This window comes from Chiloscyllium plagiosum, chromosome 11, assembly GCF_004010195.1.
Source record: "Chiloscyllium plagiosum isolate BGI_BamShark_2017 chromosome 11, ASM401019v2, whole genome shotgun sequence".
NCBI lineage: Eukaryota > Metazoa > Chordata > Chondrichthyes > Orectolobiformes > Hemiscylliidae > Chiloscyllium > Chiloscyllium plagiosum.
The window spans coordinates 2,691,480-2,708,566 of NC_057720.1; the positions used below are offsets into that span (position 1 = coordinate 2,691,480).

The 17,087-nt window shown below is 45.2% G+C and overlaps 1 protein-coding gene across 3 annotated transcripts in view; it reads left to right on the top strand.

The window, feature by feature from the left end:
• The window catches only part of LOC122554101 (collagen alpha-1(XXIV) chain), a 461,503-nt gene that overhangs the window by 161,063 nt on the left and 283,353 nt on the right, over nt 1-17,087 (top strand). For 2 of the 3 annotated variants that reach the window (XM_043698575.1, XM_043698576.1), the window contains exons 5-6: nt 3,800-3,853; nt 16,077-16,130. In XM_043698575.1, coding sequence (XP_043554510.1) covers nt 3,800-3,853; nt 16,077-16,130 — 108 coding nt within the window. The remainder of the gene's footprint in view (nt 1-3,799; nt 3,854-16,076; nt 16,131-17,087) is intronic. The other variant, XM_043698577.1, reaches the window with a different exon arrangement.

Sequence of the window (17,087 nt, forward strand, 5' to 3'; positions counted from 1 at the left end):
AGCCCATTGGCTCATCTGGTCCAGATCCTGTTGTAATCTGAGGTAACCCTCTTCGCTGTCCACTACACCTCCAATTTTGGTGTCATCTGCAAACTTACTAACTGTACCTCTTATGCTCGCATCCAAATCATTTATGTAAATGACAAAAAGTAGAGGGCCCAGCACCGATCCTTGTGGCACTCCACTGGTCACAGGCCTCCAGTCTGAAAAACAACCATCCACTACCATCCTCTGTCTTATACATATACATATATGTTTGTGGGGTGAATATGTACTTGCAGAGTTACATTGTACTTTGCTCAAAAACTGCATGAATTCATGTAAAACTCTGTTATCTCACTTTTTAGATTAGAAACAGTCTAAACATTATGGCACAGACAGAGAGCACAGGGGCTAACACCTTCAACATATTATCGGGCTAACACCAATTGTTACAGTTAACCTGAGAATGTAACTTTAAAAAAAAAGTTTTGTGATTTACACATGAAAGAAGTGAAACTATCATGGTATTCGAACAGATGAAAGACTCAACAATCAATCAAGGTATTTTTCGATGTATAATTTCAGTTACTGTAAACTATCACACTGTAAACTTTTGCTATAAATTCTGTGTCTGACAATTGTGTTCTCCACAATCACCTGATGAAGGAGCGTCGCTCCGAAAGCTAGTGCTTCCAATTAAACCTGTTGGACTATAACCTGGTGTTTTGTGATTTTTAACTTTGTACCTGAGAGAAGATATAATTGCCTCAGAGGGAGTGCAGTGAATGTTTGCTAGGCTAATACCAGGGATGGCAGCACTGTAGCATGAGGAGCGGTTGGTTGGATTGGGCCTGTACTCACTAGAATTTAGAAGGATGAAAGAGGGATCTGACTGAATCATTTAAAATTCAACAGAGCTGGACAGACCACTCGCAGAGAGAATGTTTCTTCTGGTTGGGGAGTCTCGAAACATGGACACAGTGTCTCAGAGTGCAGGGGAGACCATTTAGGACTCAGATGAGGGAAAATGTCTTCACCCTGGGATAGTGAACCTGCAGAATTCTCTGCAGAAAGCACTATGAGCGTTTCTAGATTTGAAAGGCATCAAAGAGTAAAGAGAGAATGTGTGTGCATGACATTGAGATGGAAAGTCAGCCATGCTCCTCTTGTTGATGAAGCTGGCTCGATGGGCTGAATAGCCAACTCCTGCTCCTAGTTTCTGTGTTTCCTGGCTGACATATTCCTGCTTTTATCGGTTGGTTCCTTTCATTTAAAGCAAGAACTCAGAATGATTCACAGACATTGTCAGTGTAAACTTTGCATGAGTCAATGAGGGGGCAGGAGCACAGTGGTAATGTTACTGGACTGGTAATTCAAAACCCCTGACTGGGTTCAATTCTGTGACAGCTGGTGAAATTTGAATTCAGTTAAAAGTCTGGAATAAAAAGCTAGCCTAATAATGACCATGTAACCATTGTAAATTGTTTTAAAAACTCATCTGGTTCAATCCAGAAAAATGTGAGGTGATGCATTTAGGAAAGACTAATTCTAGAGTGAATTACAAAATGAATGGAAGAGCCTTGGGAAAAGTTGATGGGCAGAGAGATCTGGGAGTGCAGGTCCATTGTACCCTGAAGGTTGCTGCACAGGTGGATAGAGTGGTCAAGAGGGCATATAGTATGCTGGCCTTCATTGGACGGGGTGTTGAGTGTAAGAGCTGGCATGTTAAAATTGTACAAGACATTGGTTCGGCCGAATTTAGAATACTGTGTAAAGTTCTGGGCGCCACATTACCAAAAGGATGTGGACGCTTTGGAGAGGGTGCAGAGAAGGTTTAGGAGGATGTTGCCTGGTATGGAAGGTGCTAGCTATGAAGAGAGGTTGAGTAGGTTAGGTTTGTTTTCATTAGAAAAAAGGAGATTGAGGGGGGACCTCATTGAGATTTACAAAATCGTGAAGGGTACAGACAGGGTAGATTGAGATAAGCTTTTTCCCAGGGTGAAGGATTCAATAACGAGAGGTCACGCTTTAAAGGTGAGAGGTGGAAAGTTTAAGGGGGATACACACGGCAAGTACTTCACAGAGAGGGTGGTGGGCATCTGGAATGCATTGCCAGCAGAGATAGTAGAGTCAGGCACGGTAGATTCATTTAAGATGCATCTGGACAGATGCATGAATAGGTGGGGAGCAGAGGGATACAGATGCTTAGGAATTGGATGGTTTAGACAGTACGTTTGTATCAGCTCAGGCTGGGAGGGCTGAAGGGCCTGGTCCTGGGCTATAAATGTTCTTTGTTCTTTGTAGTAATGCCATTGACGGACCTAAATCTGCCATCATTATTCCGTCAGCCGTCCTTATTGGTAAGGCAATGAGTGGACTAATGACCTTGGCACATGGTGCAATTTGAATTCAATCAAAATCTGGAATTAAGAGTCTCATAGTGACCGTGAATCTATTGTTGACTCTCAGGAAAAGTCCAACTGGTTCACTAATGTCCATTAGGGAAGGAAACTGTCATCCTTACATCCTTACTGTGACTCCAGACCCACAGAAATGTGGTTGACTCTGAACTACCCTCTGGGCAATTTGTGATGGGCAATAAATGCTGGTCCAACCAGTGACTCACACAACACATGATCAAATTCAGTAAAACGTCCCAGTTGTCTATTGTTCAATGTGTTTATCATTGGTTCAAATGTTGTGTGCCAGTGGATAATGTCCCTGCCTCTAGACCAGCAAACCCCACTGCCAGGGTGAGGGCGGTATAAACAGATGGAAAAATCCTTCCAAACATCACTGATGGTAGGTAGTTCTGAAATGTTTTGTTTCCTCACAGGAGAGAGGGTTGTTGGCTGGGCCAACGTTTATTGCCCTGGTTGCCATAGAGAAGGTGGTGGTCTGGTGGGCCTTCCCCATTCGCTACAGCTCCTGTGCTGGAGGTAGAGCCACAATGCAGTTGTAAGAGTGGGAGAGATTCCTGATCAGCAAGTAATGGAATCAAGGCAGGACCCTCCACCAGCACTGTGTCTCTGCAGCATGCTGTAAACACAGGGGTGGCCACAGTCACGTGGACTCCAGGGGACGGCCTGGTTAGCTCAGTCGGCTGGATGAAAAGTCAGATCCTTACTGTCAACGTGGTGTTTAATTCCCTGTTCGGTCCGGAAAGGATTTGAAACCGGCCTTCCTTGCTCTTCCGGCACGGTGGCATAGTGGTTAGCACTGCTGCCTCACAGCGCCAGAGACCCGGGTTCAATTCCCGCCTCAGGCAACTGTCTGTGTGGAGTTTGCACATTCTCCCCGTGACTGCGTGGGTTTTCTCCAGGTGCTCCGGTTTCCTCCCACAGCCAAAAATGTGCAGGTTAGGTGCAAGCTAAATTGCCCGTAGTGTTAGGTGAAGGGGTAAATGTAGGGGAATGGGTCTGGGTGGGTTGAGGGTCGGTGTGGACTTGTTGGGCCGAAGGGCCTGTTTCCACACTGTAAGTAATCTAATCTGTGCTGTCCGGGATAGGTCAGACCTGCCTCTGGGAAGGGAACTAATGAGGAATAAGTTTCCCGGTTACAGTACGTTTGAGCTCAGTGATGGTCATCTGGTTCGCAGTTATTAGATCTGTTCCTCTGTCTTGTTTATAGCTGGAGTTTCTCCATTGCCTACAGAGTTGGAAAAACTGAGTCAAATTGCTGTGAGCACGCTGCAAATTATAGAGAACTGTACCAATTCCAAATGTGGTTTTTTTCCCCCTTTTACTAGTTAATGCTTATATTGTGAAATGTTAACATGATGCTGACCCTGATGTAATAGTGTGCTTCATGTCACTAGGGTTTACCAGGACAACATGGGAACCCAGGCTTACCAGGACTACCGGGCCCGAAGGTATATGTGACTCTGAAGTAATTAATCTGTGTCACTAACTTACCGTTTTCCATATGTAAACAGCCTTTGAAGTATTCCAGCTGCCTTAAACCATTAAATCATTATCTGCTGTGATTGACTGGAGCCATATGTGAATCAAACTCAGGTCCTGGGTGAGGAACAAAACTGCTTTCTCCTCCGGTGAAATATGATTGCTTCCTTGGACTGACATCAAAGGTCTGAAATGGCAAAGTTCGAGAAAAAAAGCAAGATTTGTTTGTCGTTTATTTGCAAATTGTAGGACAGGCTCCTCATTTTGTTTCTAAGATCAAGATGTGACAGTGGCTCAGTAATGTGTTTGCACATCATATTGGTTCGATCGATTGTCTGTGTGGAATTTGCACATTCTCCCTGCGTCTGTGTGAGTTTCCTCTGGGTGCTCCAGTTTCCTCCCACAATCCAAAGGTGTGCAGGTTATGTGGTTTGGCAATGCATGCTAAATTGCCCATAGTGTTCAGGGATGTGCAGGCCTGATGGATTAGCCAACTGCAGGGTTACAGAAAAAGATGAGGCGTGGGGGTAGTTGGTGGGGGGAGGGGGGGGGGGGGTGCTGCTCTTCAGAGGAATGGTGTGGACTCGATATGCTGAATGGCCTACTTCCACAATGTACAGGATTCTATGATGAGTCCCATTCCAGAGCCAGTAGTGTGGAATTATCCGTTGACCCTCAGACTGAACACTGCAGTGTCAGAGATGCTGCCTTTTGGGGGGAAGATCAATCGAGCTCCCTTCTGCCCTGTTGGTGCATGCACAAGATTCTGGAACTCCATGTTACAGAAACACAGGAGATGAGAATATCGCTGTGGCTTATCCCTCAAACAACATCACGAGCATCATCCCAGTCATTACTATATTACAGTTTGTGGCATCTCACCATGTGCAAATTGGTTGCCATGGTTCCCACATAACAAAGGCAAATACACTTCAAAACAGGTACTTAATTGGTTGTAAAGTACTTTATTGTGACGTCAGATGGTGAAAGGTGCTATATAAATGCACATCCTTTGTTCATTTGGGAAACAGAGCAAATTCCTTGGATAACTTAGAGTCACAGTTAGAGAGGGCAGTGAGGAAGGCTTTTGGCACACTGGCCTTCATTAGCCTTTGCCCGAAACGTCGATTTTCCTGCTCCTTGGATGCTGCCTGACCTGCTGTGCTTTTCCAGCATCACTCTGATTTAAACTCTGGTTTCCAGCATCTGCAGACCTCACTTTTGCCTGGCCTTCATCAGTCAGGGCATTGAATATAGAAGTTGGGAAGTTATGTTGCAGTTGTACAGGACATTGGTGAGGCCGCACTTGGATATTGTGTTCAATTTTGGTCACTTTGCTATAAGAAGGATGTCATTAAACTGGAAAAAGTGCAGAAGAAATTTACAAGGATGTTGCCAAGACTCAGGGGACTGAGTTATAGGGAGAGGTTGGACAAGAATCATAGAGTCACAGAGATGTACAGAATGGAAACAGACCCTTTGGTCCAACTTGTCCATGCCGACCAGATACCCAAAACTAATCTAGTCCCATTTGCCAGGTTTTGGCCCGCATCGCTCTAAACCCTTCCTATTCATATAGCCAATGAGATGCCTTTTAAATGTTGTAATTGTATTAGCCTCCACCATTTCCTGTGGCAGCTCATTCCATACACGTACCACCCTCTCTGTGAGCTAGACGTTTTTCCTTAGAATATAGGAGACTGAGGGGGGACCTTATAGCAGTGTATAAGATCATGAGAGGCATGGATAGGGTGGATGCACTCAGTTTTTTCCCAGGGCTGGGGAATCGAGGACTAGAGGGGCATCAGTTTAAGGTTAGAGGGGAAAGAATAAAAGGGAACCTGAGGGGCAACTGTTTTACCCAGAGGGTGATACGCATATGGAATGAGCTGCTAGCGGAAGTGGTTGAGGCGGGTACATTAACAACATTTAAAAAACAATTGGACAAATACATGGATAGGAAAGATTTAGAACATAGAACTTGAAAAGTACAGCACAGAACAGGCCCTTTTGCCCATGATGTTGTGCCGAGATTTAATCCTAATGTAAAATATATTAACTTAACCTACGCACCCCTCAACTCACTGCTATCCATGTGCATGTCCAGCAGTCGCTTAACTGTTCCCAATGACTCTGCTTCCACCACCACAGCTGGCAACGCATTCAATGCATTCACAACCCTCTGACATCTCCTCTATACCTTCCTCCTAATATCTTCAAACTATGACTCCTCATACCAGTCAATCCTACCCTAGAAGGGTATGGGCCAAGTGCAGGGAAATGGGGTTAGATGGACATTTTGGTCAGCATGGACCAGTTTGGGTCAAAGGGTCTGTTTCCATGCTGTAGGACTCTATGACTCTACCCTGATCATAGTAATCTCCTGCTCAGGAATGGGTGAAATATTTCAAACTCTTTCATTTTTCTTTCCTGGACTGTTTTCTTTGTTGGCTGGATTGGGTTTGTTTTCCTTGGAGTGAAAGAGGCTATGAGGACAGTCTGATTGAAGGATACCCACTTTTGAGAGGCATAGACAGAGTAAATCATGAGAATCTCTTCCCCATTGGCTGACGTGTCTAAGAACAGAGGGCATCAGTTTAAGGAGCAAATGGTTTCAAGGAGATCTGAGAGCAGACGTTTGCACCCAGAGGGTGATGGGGAATCTGGAACTCACTGCCTGTATGGGTGGGAGAGGCTGAAACTGAAGACTGAAGTATTTAGATGGGCATTGCAGTGCCATGGAGAAAGTGAGGACTGCTGATGCTGAAGATCAGAGTCGCGAGTGTAGTGCTGGAAAAGCACAGCAGGTCAGGCAGCATCCGAGGAGCAGGAGAATGGACGTTTTGGGCATAAGCCCTTCATCAGGAATGCCAAGGCACACAAGGTGCTATGATTGTATGGCCCTATGAATTGGGTTTCTGGTTGCTATTTTATTAACAGTTTTGACAAGAGGAAACATCTTTTCTGTATCCACTCAATCAAATCCTTCATTATTTCTCCGTCAGCCTAGGCTGTAATAACTTACTGCTCTGCCATCATCCTTGGACAATTGCATTAGAGGAGACAGAGGGTAGTTGTGAAGGGGCGATTTCCTTACTGGGAGTCTGTGAACACTAGGGTTCTGCAAGGATCATTAGCTGGGACTGTTATTTATCATATATATAAATAATTTGGATGAAAATGTAGGCAGGCTGATTAGTAAGTTTGCAGACGACATGAAAATTGGTGGCATTATGGATAGTGAGGAAGGTTGTCAAAGGATGCAGCAGGAGATAGATCAGTTGGAAACTTGGCTGGAAAATGGCAACTGGAGTTTTTTCCAGACAAGTGTGAGGTGCGTATTTTGGGAGGCCAAATACAAAAGGAAAGCATACAATAAATGGCAGGATCTGAGGAGCATTGGTGTACTGTACAGAGTGATCATAGGATGCAAGTCCATAGCTCCCTGGAAGTGGCAACACAAGCGAAAAAGACTTTAGTTAGGCCATATTTGGAGTGTTGTGTGCTGTTCAGGTCACCACACTGTAGGCTTTGGAGAAGGTGCCAGAGGGGTTTACCGGGAGGTTACCCGATAGCATTAGCTATAAGGACAAAGGGGTTTACCGGGATGTTACCCGATTGTGTTAGCTATAAGGACAAAGGGGATTACCGGGATGTTACCCGATAGCGTTAGCTATAAGGACAAGGGGGTTTACCGGGATGTTACCCGATTGTGTTAGCTATAAGAACAAAGGGGTTTACCGGGATGTTACCCGATTGTGTTAGCTATAAGGACAAAGGGGATTACCGGGATGTTACCCGATAGCGTTAGCTATAAGGACAAAGGGGTTTACCAGGATGTTACCCGATTGTGTTAGCTATAAGGACAAAGGGGATTACCGGGATGTTACCCGATAGCGTTAGCTATAAGGACAAGGGGGTTTACCGGGATGTTACCCGATTGTGTTAGCTATAAGAACAAAGGGGTTTACCGGGATGTTACCCGATTGTGTTAGCTATAAGGACAAAGGGGATTACCGGGATGTTACCCGATAGCGTTAGCTATAAGGACAAAGGGGTTTACCAGGATGTTACCCGATTGTGTTAGCTATAAGAACAAAGGGGTTTACCGGGATGTTACCCGATAGCATTAGCTATAAGGAGAAAAGAGTTTACCGGGATGTTACCCGATAGCGTTAGCTATAAGAACAAAGGGGTTTACCGGGATGTTACCCGATTGTGTTAGCTATAAGGACAAAGGGGTTTACCGGGATGTTACCCGATAGGTTAGCTATAAGGACAAAGGGGTTTACCGGGATGTTACCCAATTGTGTTAGCTATAAGGACAAAGGGGATTACCGGGATGTTACCCGATTGCGTTAGCTATAAGGACAAAGGGGTTTACCAGGATGTTACCTGATAGTGTTAGCTATAAGGACAAAGGGGATTACCGGCATGTTACCCGATTGCGTTAGCTATAAGGACAAAGGGGTTTACCAGGATGTTACCTGATAGTGTTAGCTATAAGGAGTGTTTGGACAAACCTGGATTGTTTTTGCTAGAGCGTCGGAGGCTGAGGGGTGACTTGATAGGAATATATAAAATTACCTGAGGCGGGAAATGAACCCGGGTCTCTGGCGCTGTGAGGCAGCAGTGCTAACCACTGTGCCACCGTGCCGCCCACGGTGTTAGCTATAAGGAGTGTTTGGACAAACCTGGATTGTTTTTGCTCGAGCGTCGGAGGCTGAGGGGTGACTTGATAGGAATATATAAAATTATGAGAGGCATGGACAAAGGGGATGGTCAGAATTTTTTTCCCAGAGCGGAAATGTCAAATATTAGGTGTCATAGGTTTTAGGTGAGGGGGGGAAGTTTAAAGGAAACTGCAAGATAAGGAAGAATTTCTTCACTCAGAGTTGTGAGGCTGTGGAATTCTCTCCCACAGGAAGCTGTTGGGGCCAGTTCATTCGATAAATTCAAGAGGGAGCAGGATGTGGCCCTTGTGGCTAAAGGGATCAAGGGGAATAGGGAGAGGGTGGGAATGGGAGACTGAGATTACATGCTCAGCCATGATCATATTGAGTGGCGGTGCAGGCTCGAAGGGCCAATTGGCCTACTCCTGTTCCTATTTTCTGTGTTTCTGTGAGACCATTCAGCCCATCATGCCTGCACAAGCTATCCAAAGAACATTGTGACTTAGTGCCAATCTCCTGCCTTTTTCCACCATTCCCTGCAAACTATTTCCATCCAAATTCCGTGCAATTCCCTCTGGGTTGCTTCAGTTGAGCCTGCCTCCACCACATTTCCAGGCACTGCATTCCAGACCCTAACCACTCATTGGGTGAGAAAGTCTTTTTTTGTACATCAGCCTTGTTTTGTTTGGAAATCACTTTTAATTTGTGTTCACTCATTCTTTTTACAAACAAGAACAGATCCTACTTATTTATCCAGCCTGCCCATGATTTTGATCTATCAAATCTCCTCTCAGCCTTCTTTTCTGTAAGGAGAACAGTCCCAATTACTTCAATCTGTCCTCATCACTGAAGTTTTTTATTCTGGGAACTATTCTTATAAATCACTTCCATGCAGCCTCTCTAATACATTTGTATCTTTCCCTTCATGTGGCACTCTCGACTGTCCACAATACTCCAGCTGAGATCCAGCAAGTTCACCAACACCTCCTTACTCTTGTGGTCAATCCCTCTGTTAATGATAACACAGAGGATACTGTGTGCTTTATCAACTGCTCTCCCCACCTGTCCTGTCACCTTCAATGATGTGTGTGTGCCTACACAAGGTCCGTTTGATCCTGCATCCTCTTTAGAATTATACTCCCTACTCTATATTGTCTTTCAATTTTCTTCTAACCAAAATGCATCACTTCACAGTTCTCTGCATTCAATTTCATCTATCTGTCCACTCCACTGACTTACATATGTCCTTTCGGAATTCTATAATGTCTTCTTCACAGTTTGATACTGCGGTGGTAATGTCATCCGACTCTTAATGCAGAGAGAGGTGAATGTTGTGGGCACATTGGTTCAAGTCCCATCATGGCTGAGGGTAGGTGTTGAATTCAATTTGTAACGGCTGGAATATTAGCTAGTTTCAGTAACAGCAACCATGAACCTCTCATCCAGAGTTGTGAAAACCAGCAGGTTCACTAATGTCCTTTATAAAGGGAAGGAAGCTGTGGTCCTTACCTGCTCTGGTCTACATGTGACTCCAGACCCACTGCAATTATAGTTGATTCTTAGCTGGCCTGTGCAAAGGCCAAGAGAGTATCTAGAGTTCGATGGTAGTTAAGGATGGATAACAAATGATGGTCTTGCTAGTGGCACCCACATCCTGTAACAAAATAAAGAAAAAATCCTAATGCTGGATGGAATGCATGGGAATAAGACTCTTGTGATGCAGTGGTAATATTTCTTACCTATGTGTCAGAAGGTTTGAGTTCAAATTCTACACGCTGTCCTTCACCTAACAGGACCAGACAGGTTAATTTTAAAGTATTTGTTTTGCCTGAAAGAAGCCTGTGTTTTTGGAGGGCCTTGTCAGATAATGTGAATTTCTGGAAATGAAGATTAATATGAAAGGAAAGGATTGTCTGGCTGTGTGAGCTCTGACAGATATCCCCGAGGGACAGCACTGTCCCCGAGGGACAACATCCAAGCATTGACTGTTGGAGAAAGTGAGGACTGCAGATGCTGGAGATCAGAGCTGAAAAATGTGTTGCTGGAAAAGCGCCGCGTCAGGCAGCATCCAAGGAGCAGGAGAATCGATGTTTTGGGCGTTTCCTGAAGAAGGGCTTATGCCTGAAACGTTGATTCTCCTGCTCCTTGGATGCTGCCTGACCTGCTGCGCTTTTCCAGCAACACATTGACTGTTAGAGGGCTATCAGAGGTAACAGCACAGCAGCACGAGGAGAGACCAAAGCTGGTGATTTTCTGGTTATGATTAGACAGATAGGGAAAGGGAGAGCTGCAACGCAACCTGGGTGCCCATATATCTCAAAATACAACAAAGAACTGCAGATGCTGGAAATCTAAAACAAAAACAGAAATTGCAGTAGAAACTCAGTAGAGCTCGCAAAACCTGTGGAGGAAGAAACAGAGTTAATGTTTCAAGTTCAATGAGTTGTCAAAGTGTTCACTCCGGCATTGGACATAAGAATGCAGGTGTAGCAGGCCGTGATTTGGAGATGTCGGACCAGGTTATGGTCCAACAGGTTTATTCGGGGTGTTGCTTCTTCATCAGGGAGCTGTGAAGGACTGTAGATGCTGGAAAGCCAGAGTCGAAAAGTGTGGCTGCTGGAGAAGCACAGCAGACCAGGAAGCATATGAAGAGCAGGAGAGGGCTGATGAAGGGCTTATGCCCGGAACATTGACTCTGCTGCTCCTCAAATGGTCCCTGACTTGCTGTGGTTTTCCAGCGCCACACTTTTTGACTATTTTCACTGGAGTTTAGAAGAATGAGGGGGATCTCGCAGAAACCTGTAAAATTGAAACAGGATTAGACAGGGTAAAGCTGAAAATGTGTTGCTGGAAAAGAGCAGCAGGTCAGGCAGCATCCAAGGAGCAGGAGAATCGACGTTTCGGGCATGAGCCCTTCTTCAGGAATGAGAAGGGCTCATGCCCGAAACATCGATTCTCCTGCTCGTTGGATGCTGCCTGACCTGCTGTGCTTTTCCAGCAACACATTTTCAGCTCTGATCTCCAGCATCTGCAGTCCTCACTTTCTCTTAGACAGGGTAAAGGCATGTTCCCGAGGGCTGGGGTGACTGGGGCTCAAGGTCTAAGGATATGGGATAGGCCATTTACAACAGAGATGAGTTTTCACCCAGAGAGTGGCCAGTCTGTGGAATTCATTCCCACAGGTAGTGGTTGAGACTAAAGCATCAGATGTTTTCAAGAAGATACTATATAAACTTCTTAGGGCTAAAGGGATCAAAGGGTGTGGGGAGAAACTAGGAACAGGGGACTGAGTTGGATGATTAGCCATGATCCTATTGAACGGTGGAGCAGGCTCGAACAGCCGAATGGCCTACTGCTGCTCCTGTTTTCTTTGTTTCCATGGAACCAGGTGGGAGCTGCCGCAGTCAGCAGGACAGACATTGAGAGGTGGAATAATTGATCATTTAAATATTCCAGCTGTCAAGCATCTGCGAGTTCACACAAAAGAAAATATTTCTTGACAGTGTCGTTCCTCTCATAAACTTATTTCCCATAAGGTCAAACCAGAGAAAACAAGCCTCCGGCCAAATACATTTTTCCTTCTTAAGATTAACTGGCATTTTGTTAATTGTGACATTCCTAAGTGAAAGGGGCTCGGTGTGTTTAATTCAACTTCCAACCAAATTCTTTCAAGAGCCAATAATTCAAAAAGTATTGAATACCGAACAAATCCATACAATACCGGCTCACTAAGATTAGATAAAGGATCAAAACATGCCTGGTAATGGAATATCAGTGAATGCAAAACTCAGTCTCACTCCGTCAATAGCTTATTCGACAGGAGTTCCTTTCAACAGGTGCGAATGCCCTCATTTACATGTCTCAGGGGTCTTATAAACAACAGCTCAAACAAAACTCTGCTGTCCCCAATCATAACTCACACCAATACCTGTTGCCCCAACACCTTTGTGCTGACTGACCTCTGCTGGTTCCCATCTACCGGTGCTGTGTTTTTGAAGGTATCACCTTTATTTGCAGATCCCTCAGTAGCCTCTTGCCTCCCTCTGTATGTAATTGCCTTTAGCCCCTGTCAGCAGTTGGAATACAGCAGTAGGGAGGTTATACTCCAGTTATACAGATATTGTGTGCTTTGGAGGCAGTTCAGAGAAGGTTTCCCAGACTAATATCTGGAACGAGTGGGTAGTTTTTTGAGGAAAGGTTGGATATGACAGGAGAAAGTGAGGTCTGCAGATGCTGGAGATCAAAGTTGAAACTTTATTGCTGGAACAGCACAGCAGGTCAGGCAGCATCCAGGGAACAGGAGATTCGACGTTTCGGGCACAGGCCCTTCTTCAGGATATGACAGGCTTGTATCTGCTAGAGTTCAGAAAACTAAACGGCAACTTGAGTGAAACCTGAGGGGACTTGAAGATGTTGTGAAACTTGAAAGGATTCAGAAAAGATTAACAAGGATGTTGCCAGGGTTGGAGGGTTTGAGCTATCGGGAGAGGCTGAGTGTGTTTTCCCCGGAGTGGCGGAGGCTGAGGGGTAATGTTATAGAAGTTTGTAAAATCATGAGCATAGATAGGATGAATACTCAAGGTCTTTTCCCCAGGAAAGGGGAGTTCAAAGTTAGAGGGCATAGGTTTAGGTGAGAGGGGAAAGATTTAAAAGGGACCTAAGGGGCAATGTTTTCATGCAGAGGGTGGTGTGTGTACGGAAAGAGCTGCCAGAGGAAGTGATGGAGGCTGGTAAAAGGTATTTGGATGGGTATATCAATAGGAAGGGTTTAGAGGGGATATGGGCCACATGCTCCCAAATACAGTTATAGAGTCATAGAGATGTTGTGGTTCTGTTCGCCGAGCTGGGAATTTGTGTTGCAGACGTTTCATCCCTGTCTAGGTGGCATCCTCAGTGCTTGGGATCCTCCTGTGAAACGTTTCTGTGATGTTTCCTCCGGCATTTATAGTGGTTTGTCTCTGCCGCTTCGGGTTGTCAGTTCCAGCTGTCCGCTGCAGTGGCCGGTATATTGGGTCCAGGTCGATGTGTTTGTTGATAGAATCTGTGGATGAGTGCCATGCCTCTAGGAATTCCCTGGCTGTTCTCTGTTTGGCTTGTCCTATAATAGTGGTGTTGTCCCAGTCGAACTCATGTTGCTTGTCATAGAGATGTGCAACTCGGAAACAGACCCTTTGGTCCAACTCGTCCATGCTGACCAGATATCCTAAACTAATCTAGTCCCATTTGCCATCATTTGACCCATATCCCTCCAAACCCTTCCTATTCATATATCCATCCAGACGCCTTTTAAATGCTGTAATTGTATCAGCATCCACCACTTCCCCTGGCAACTCGTGAAAATGTTGCCCCTTAGGTCCCTTTTATATCTTTCCCCTTTCACCCTAACCCTAGTTCTGGACTCCCCCACCCCAGGGAAAAGACCATGTCCACTTTTCCTATCCATGCCCATCATGATTTTATAAACCTCTATAATGTCACCCCTCAGCCTCCATTGCTCCAGGGAAAACAGCCTCAGTCTATTCAACCTCTCCATAATAGCACAAAACCCCCAACACTGGCAACATCCTTGTAAATCTTTTCTAAACCCTTTCAAGTTTCACAATATCCTTCGGATAGGAAGGAGACCAGAATTTCAAGCAAGAAACCAGAAGTGTTCCTTTCTTATTTCTCAGTTCCACCCAAATAACTTCCCTGGATGTATTCCCAGGAATATCCTCCCTCAGTAAATAGGACGAGGTTAGTTTAGAATATCTGGTCGGCATGGACAGGTTGTACCAAGGGGTCTCTTTCCCTGCTGTACATCTCTATGATTCTCTGACTCTAAGTTGAAAGATGTTTCCTCTTGTGGTAGAATCTGAAACTAGACATCACTGTTTCGAAATCAGCAATTGCCAGACAGAGATAAGAAGAATTTTTTTGTCTCTCTGTTGGTGATGAGTCTCCAAGAGTCTCTTCCTCCAAAGGTGATCGAAGCAGAATCCTTGAATATTTTTAAGATAGAGGTAGATTCTTGATAAGTAAAGGGACAATAGGGTAGTGGGGTGTAGGTGTGACTGTGGAGTGATCCGATCAGCCATCCTCTTAACTAATGGTGGAATAAGGGACTGAGCAGCCTAATTTGTGTTCTCACAGGTGGGTCTCTGCACTCCTCGAATCCTCACCCATTCAGCCTCCTCGATTTGAATCGCTCCATCATTTGTGGCCATGCTTTTAACTCCTGTACCCTTCTCCCACCCCTGGAATTCTTTCTCTAATCCTCTCTATCTCATTCTCTTTCTCCCTCTCACGTTCTCTTTCTCTGTCATATTGTCTCTGTCTCTTTCTCATTGTTTCTCTCTGTCTCATTTTCTCTCTCTCTATCTTATTTTCTCTGTCAAATTCTCTCACTCTGTCACATTCTCTCTCACTCTCTCTGTCCCTCTCTGTTGCATTCTCTGTCTGTGTCACATTCTCTCTCTCTGTCTCATTCCCTCTCCCTATCACATTCTCTCTCCCCCCCGTCGCATTCTCTGTCTTTCATTCTCTCTCTGTCACATTCACTCTCTCTCTTGCTCTCTCTTGTGACGCTCCAGAAATCCTAAATGAGCAAACATTTGATTCTCCGCTATCTCCTGCGATGACTTGGTGTCAGGTTTTCTGTGATTATTGCTCCTTTGGAGCATCTTGGAATGCAATCCTTGGTTAAAGGTACTACAGAAATGCAGGTTGTTGCTCTGTAGTCTGTAAACCGACCAGATTTACCAATCAGAAACGCAGTCTGGATAGACCATGAAGTGTCCTACTGTTATACTTTGTCTGTTTGCGAGAGCTTTCTGACCCATATCCTACAGAACTTTGCCACACCCAGAGGTGATTAAGTATAAACTATCTGTAAGGAGGCGCTATAACAATGCACTCTCCCTTAATCCTTTGCTGTGATGTCAGTCCACACTCAGTGCTCAATCCCAAGGGTAGGATTTTAACCCACAGCCTTCTGACTCACCAGTAGCTAGTGCCAACAAACCTGATGAAGTTGTTTCAACCAGTAAGAAGGGTGCTTTGTTTGAGAATGATTCTCTTAGTTTCAGCCCACTGCTGTACGGTGCACAAAATGCATAACCCCATTGATGAGTAATAGCAAAACATTTTGATGGCTAAGCTTATTTTAATTGAGTTGAATTGAAGCCCTTTAGATGCAAATTCGAGCCTAATGGATGAGCATGTATTTCCATGGCGATGTTAACTTTCCATTTGTTGACTTAATTCTCCAGTGAAGGAGAAACGGGGAAGACAGATGCAATTTGCCTCACATAGATGCTAAATGTCTGAACAAATTAACCTTTCTTTCAACATGTGGATTGTTGCAAACCAGTCATCAATAATTGTGTTATGTTCACGGCAGTACTTACAGTCAGTTATATAGCCACAGTTATTCTCATTGACGATTTGCATTGTCTCATGTTATATCTGATAAGTCACGGTGAGTTGACTTGCCTTCTGTTTGTTTATTATGTTGGTGCGTATATAATTCCTACATTAGGGCCCCAAAGGCGAACCTGGCTTATTCCCCATTAAAGCACCATCTGGCGAACAGGTAAATTGGTCTGGGATCTCATCTATGTGCTTGTGTCATGGGGAGTCTTCTGTGTAATCATGTCTGTACTGCCCCTCCCTGTCCATCACTGCTCCTTGTCTGCATGGTGCACACTGAGTTACTCTGCTCTTTCGAGGAGAATTGGTTATCAGTGAAGTGAGACTTGCAGAGCCTGGTCAATGTGCATGATTTCAGTGTTGAGCCGTGGTGTTGCAAAGCATCGATGTGTTCTGCATGTCTTGTTTCTGCAGTTGCCATCAGTATTTGATCTGTGTGTGTTTTCTGTTTCACGTGGGTTTGGTTTTGCACGGGCTGACAGGGTGTGGGCAGGGAGTGCTGGAGGGTCTCACTGCTGTCAATTAGCTTTCTGTCTCCTTCTCGCACGAGGTGTTGGGTCTGAGTGATCGTTCCAAGTTGCATGAGATTACTTGGGAGCAGTGGCCTCAACCATTTGTCAGTCAGGCCGGGGTAATCAAACCGGTCACTTTAAACCAGATCAGCACTGGCAGTGAGGAGGTTAGGTACAGGAGGAGGCCATTCAACCCCTTGAACCTATCCCACCATTCAATTAGATTATGTTTGCTTGGGATGTCATCTCTCTTTACTCACCTTAATATCATGTTCCATGACAACTTCAATTGATCTCAATTCTAATTGTTCAGTTCAAGGGAGAGGACACCAGGACTTCTCCAGAAATGCTATTGGATTTATCTCCTGAATGGTGTGGCTCTCATTTTAAAGATTCTCCAGCCACTGTTTTCAATTCAAAACTCCCCCTCCGTCCTCCTCCCTGTCTCCTCTCCCTCCCCGAATCCCTCCCTGTCTCCCCTCCCCATCTCCCCTCCCTGTCCCTCACCCCCTCTCCTTCCCCCTCTCCCTCCCCCTCTCCCTCCCCCTCTCCCTCCCCCCCCCCCCCCCCCCCCCCCCCCCCTCCCCCCGCCCCCCCTCCCCCCCCCC